This window comes from Xenopus laevis, chromosome 9_10L (genome assembly GCF_017654675.1).
Source record: "Xenopus laevis strain J_2021 chromosome 9_10L, Xenopus_laevis_v10.1, whole genome shotgun sequence".
NCBI classification, from domain to species: domain Eukaryota; kingdom Metazoa; phylum Chordata; class Amphibia; order Anura; family Pipidae; genus Xenopus; species Xenopus laevis.
Window position 1 is genome coordinate 78456888 of NC_054387.1, and position 5900 is coordinate 78462787.

Sequence of the window (5900 nt, forward strand, 5' to 3'; positions counted from 1 at the left end):
ACCATTAATGGGAGCTTTATAAGATTAAAATAATCTCATTAATGTGATGGAAATATAACTTTATTGTTAACAAAAAACACACAATATTATCTTCCTGTAAGAGAAGTAAATGCTCTCAGATGTTGCTGTATATTTTCCCAGAGGAGGGACAAAGAAAAAATGGGTACATCTGTGGCAGTTTATATCAGGCTCCTGCATCTGTGTTTGTGAAATATTGTCTACAAAGATTAATTAGATGGGCACACCCACATTGGTGCCAAGTGTAATATGATGTTATGGAATATCTGGGAAGGTTACAGAGGGAAATGCAATGCTGGGGAAGATTTGGGACACAGGTAGACTTAGGGCCATGGCTTGGTATGAACTCAGGCTGACCCAGGCCCCCTGCACAGAGTGGGATGGGAATGCTGCCATACTGCTGTCACAAAATGTCACTGATAGGAGGACTCCTCTTTTTACAGAAATAAACATTTAAAAGGGAATGTGTACACTGGGTCTTCCTTTAACAAATACACTTTTGTCATGTGCCACATTTGATCTTCACAATGGGCATTTAATATCACAATATACAGTAAGCAGTTCCCAGGAGCTGCCTCTTCTCCTTTGGAACCTCTGAAGTCACCTTTTACAAAATTGCCAAAACATTTCAACCATTTGTGTCTTTGGGTGTTAAAATTTGTTTCCTAAACTTACTCTTTTTTGTTGTAGATGCTGATGCTTATCAGGGAAGGGACATTGCAATATCAAAGGCCTCTGGGTGCATCCCCAGGTCATCACAGAGGTGCAAGCCTTTGATTTTCTGTTGTTGCAGTGACTGGGGCATTAGCATGAGATAACTGGGAGCAGATGGCTACAAATGCAAAAATAATATTGACAACAAACTTACATATAAATAAGCAGAAGGGTTGATCACTTGTGACATGGGATTTTATAACACAGGCACTGTGACAGATATCATGCAGCCATTTATTCTCCATTTTCACCAGTATATCCACTATAGTAGCCCTATTAACCTCTCAAAGCTAAACCCCCTCATACTGTACCAATTGTGCAGCTTGGTGGATCTTTCCTTGTAATACAGTTGCCCCATGTGACCCTTTGATTATGACCTAAAGGAAGAGCCACGAGTTCCCTTCATTCAATTGGCTCTTTGTGATTCTCACTTTGAAAGTGAGAATTTGTCATTGTCCCAGCCAGAATCTTTTGAAGTGGAACTTGCTTTTTAAATGCAGGAGTATGAATTTTAAGGACATCTCCCCTTTTATTTTGATGTCAGACCTCCTTCCCACAGTCTACCCAAATGGTGAATGAACATGTCTATCTTATGCGTTATCAGTATTGCTATGTATTAAAGTGGCAATAATAGTACAAAGGCATTGTTGGAACTTTGACATGTGCCAGTGTGTGTGTTTAATTGCCCTTCTCATTTCCCTCTATACTACTGTACAAGTCAGATTGAAACATTATTCCTTTTCCTGACTTTAGTGTCTGGCAATCTGCAGGTTTCACTGTACTGTGTAGACTATGCCTACAATGGGCAGATACATCATGGATAGATAGTAGATTTTACATTGTTGTTTTGTGGTTCCACCTATATATTAAGCATAATACATTTCCCTGATTTTACATTTTCCTGGATTTTACACCATTTTATCCTGGTCCCCTGAAAAACGTAAAATGGGGGTTCAACTGTATATACACGTCGTGTATTCGGTAATTCTAGTTGGGGTGTTAATTATGCTTCTATACAGTATTAACCTTTTTATTAAAAATAACTAAAATACGTGCTCTTACATAGTAAATTTTATTTTTATTAGTTTATAAAAAATAAATATATACAGCAGTAAAATCGTATAAAATTCGCCTTAAGGCAATAGTTTCCTGATGTACATCCCAGAATGAGTTCAGTCAGGTTTGCAGAAGGAGAAACTGCATGGACCTGAGGCACAGGGAACAACAGCAACAGAAAATCCAGTAGTGCAACTTCAGTCAAAAAAGCTGAGAAGATGTCAAACTCCTATCATCTTTGGTAATGTCAGTTCTGATTGAATTTATACAGTATGTACAGTGTATGGGTATCTGGCTACAGGATCTGCTTTGTTCTGTTGCACATGCATGGTGGCATGTGTAATCCTACATACTTCACCAGAAATATATATATAGACATGTGTGAGAGTACTTGTAAATCTCCACCCTTCATGCTGTTCTCTATTTAAACAATCCAGACCTTATATTTGTATTCAATGCATAGATAAAGATTGAGCTGCTAAAGCCTGTATATACATACATACATACTTTACATTCAATAGGTAACATAGCAAGTAACGGACTATAGTGCAAAGTCCCCTTAGTTTATGGCTGCTTGGGGTGCAGCAGTATGCATTGTGTTACGAGACAATCCCATATATTTGGTTTCTAGCTGAGAGTCTGTAGTCAAGCGTCCTTGGATGGCGACAGTGTCGTAGTCTCATTTACAGATTGGACTGGAGGTTTTACGCAGAAACTGGACGCGGGTCCTGACGGGGGAGAATTGGACAAAGTCCCCTCCCTTTCCCTTTTCTTTTGTTTCATTCTTCTGTTTTGGAACCAGATCTTAACCTGAGTATCGTTAAGCTGGAGAGAGTTTGCGATTTCGATTCGTCTTGCTCTGGTGAGATACTTGTTAAAGTGAAACTCTTTTTCGAGTTCAGTCAGTTGTTTGGTGGTGAAATTTGTCCTCACGGTGCAGGGAGGACTTGCAACCCCATATTCAGGTGGTATGCCTGCAGGAAAAGAAATACAGGATAGTTAGCTCCTCAAACATTTTCTGCGCTTTTCTGCTGCGCCATGACGCATGGATATTCTAGCTAACGGCCAAATTACCTGGTCACGTTTTACATTCATAGATTTATAGACAGGTCTAACTTGTTTGGGTACAAAAAGAGGATTAAGGTTTTACGATTAATGCTTCTGTATTACAAGAGAAACTACACCGTGATTCCAGAGAGAGGAGTAAAATGTTACCACCAGAAAGCCTTAAGTGCCAAAAATAAAAGCAAAGTGCTACAGATTAGCAACCTGGGGTCCTGGGAAACAAAAAACCCTAAATGTAACAACATAAATTAAGAGGGTTCTAGAAAAGAAATAAAAGTGTTACAATTTAACTTACTGCATTCCAGAAGGAAATGCAAAGTGTTACAATATGACCTCGCCGGTTGCGCACGTCTGATTAATAAATACTCCCTTTTGCAATCGTTGTGCTATTGGGGGATATACTGAAGTTTTAAGCTTGTGGAAAGACTTGCTCTGATTTCGCGCTAATAAAAACTTACTTTTCTTAGGAGGGTTCCTTTTAACTTTCATCCAATCAAACGTGCTGACATGAGTGTCAGATGCCGGGGAGGCAGGTTTTGGGTAAGTGCCAGGCGAGGGGGAGATACTCTGCAGGTTTTCCCCAGGATAAACTTCTAGTGGTTCCTTACATTGGGCCATTTGAGTTTCTTCTCCAAGAGTCCTGTAGCTCAGCTGCCCATTGATGATGTAAGATCCATTCCCTGGAAATACTGAACTACCATAGGGAGTGTGCCCCCCACTCTCTTCCACAAGGTGATTCGATCCATAATAATCGTAATCGGTGCTGCTATGCAAGAAACTGTAGTCAGAAGGCTCATAAGCGACATCCAGGCTACAGGGAGCATAAAGTGCTGGGGACTGGTGTGGAGCCTGGTGGGCAACGGATCCGGGCACACCTCCAACTGGCATAAAGGGATGATCAGCTCCACTGCCAGGGTATGGCTGCAAGGTCATGTTTCTTTGGTCGCTGCGGCAGAACTTGGGTGAAAAAGCTAAAACATCCCCGCAAGAAGTGTATTCTAGGTAGGAATTCATCTCTAGGGAGATTCTCTGGCCGGACAGCTGAGGAACCTGCTGATCCCTCAATCTTTCACCTGGTCTTCTCCTATGGACTAGTTACATCGTATTGCCTAATATAGAGTGGCGCTCACGTGCTTCCTAGTAACCAATCAGGATCGCTCCCTGCTAGGGTTTCAGGTGGAGCTCACAGCTGGTGGTGGAGCGGCTGTACTTTTAAACTTTCCGAATGGGAAAACTCCAGTAGCCAGATGCCTTGTGCCAGCCTCTCCAGCAGGATGTCCAGGGTGGGAAACCAGTTCACAACAAAAACATGGGATTTACTCCAGCAGCACAGCCTGGAAATCCCTCCTTGGAAGGTAAATGTGCGTGAGAGTACTGGGAGTGGCACTGGGCTCCTCAGCGGTCCAGCAGCATTCGGAACTTTGTACTTTCCTTACATTTGTTGCAGGGGGTACCCTGACCGATCTCCGTTGTATGGCGCATTGTAATGGAACGTCTGGGTACATCATATCTTTTCTGTGCTATACATACTGTACTGTAGCTGCAGAGAACTATAGTTTGCTTGTTTTCAGCACCAGCTTTAACCCTGCGCTGGGCTCCCTATGATCCTCTGTCTATGAGAATGCCTACCCTCCTAATGTTTTTATGGTGCAGTCGCAGTTAAATGTTCTGGTGCCCCCCCCCCCTTACCAATACCACCGACTGCAGTTAATGGATGCGGAATGGGAGTGCTAAGTGCCTGGAACCCAGGGTTCAGCAAGCTAATGGCTCTGGCGCAGTCCCATGATGATTTTGCCTTTGTTTAGTTCTACTCACTGGGACCTGCCTCTGGTATCTTCACTATACCGCAACTGTAGTCTCTCTTAGCACCAAGGATTCACATCAGGAGATGTCTGTATTCCTTATATACAATATAAGTGGTTTGAAGACACGTGCCAGTGATTCTCTAGCAGTTGTATAGTCAGTTAAATCTGAGCCCCAAAGAGTATAAATTTTCATCCATCTCTTTGGTCATCTATAAACTTCAGAATATTAAGGCATCATTGCTGGTTTTGCCCTGGACCAACACCATAACAGGGGCAAATGTATTTAAAAGTTTTTTTTAACAAAAAAAATGTTTATAGCATAAAAAACAACAGCTGTTATTAAAACTGCAAATACTCACAGTTTTGTGAGGAACTGTAGTTTAACAGCAGCTGGTGGGCTTAGAGGTTAATTTAAATAAGGTCTCATTTACTAGATTACCTGTGTCCTTATCTTTTCTAATTGCATCCCTACAGGTCATGCTGGGAGTTGTAGTTCAGTAACAGCTGGGATGGCTATTCTTTACTCCTCCTTTGCCATTTCTTGCATGACTGTGGTAATTTATCACTTGCCAGACCTTTCAGCACAGTTCTATTTAGTGAATCGGTGCTAGAGGTTTATAATAATACAGAACAGATATTTGTTATATGATCACAGGCACATCTGCTTCCACCATGAAACTAGATAATCCAAAGAGCTAACATTGTTTCCTCTGGGTACCAATCGGCATTTCCAACCTATGCTGTAAATCATGGGGGCGCATAATGTATCACTTAGTTAAGCAGTCATCAGCTATGATAGAGGATTACGTGGGTGTCTGACAGGATTTACTTCTGGAGCCACTGATCTAATTTCTCAGGGAAATTCAAATTTTTTTTAGAATGATATACATGTATTGCATTAGTCACCAGTTATCAAGCATTTGGTTTATTCTCCTATGCACAGAATAGATAAATGAACAAATATATCCATTGACTGTGTAAATAAGTTTCAGCCGTGTATTATTTCATTTGCTAACAGTAAGCAAAGTGCAAACATTGTTCAAATCCATACTTTTGTTTACTTACTCCCCAGAATCCTAGTGTCATTGCACCCCCTTGTACATCTTTTTCAATATGGTTTTGCTCAGATACAGTGTGTGTAATCTCTTACATGCCCTCAATTTGTGCTGTTAAATTGCGCAAAGAGCAATAGTGTATTGGTACAAGGAACCCTGGACCTGAGGCATATGTAAACTGTTGTGC

At 41.2% G+C, this 5900-nt stretch overlaps 1 protein-coding gene across 1 annotated transcript; it reads right to left on the reverse strand.

The window, feature by feature from the left end:
- Nucleotides 1-1790: 1790 nt before the first annotated feature.
- hoxd1.L (homeobox D1 L homeolog) lies at nucleotides 1791-4552 on the reverse strand. Its single transcript, XM_018235932.2, has 2 exons — nucleotides 3312-4552; nucleotides 1791-2762 (listed from the first exon to the last, which is right to left on the reverse strand). The coding sequence occupies exons 1-2, from the start codon at nucleotides 3865-3867 to the stop codon at nucleotides 2434-2436; spliced, it is 885 nt and encodes a 294-aa protein (XP_018091421.1). The 5' UTR covers nucleotides 3868-4552; the 3' UTR covers nucleotides 1791-2433.
- Between the last annotated feature and the right edge of the window lie 1348 nt (nucleotides 4553-5900).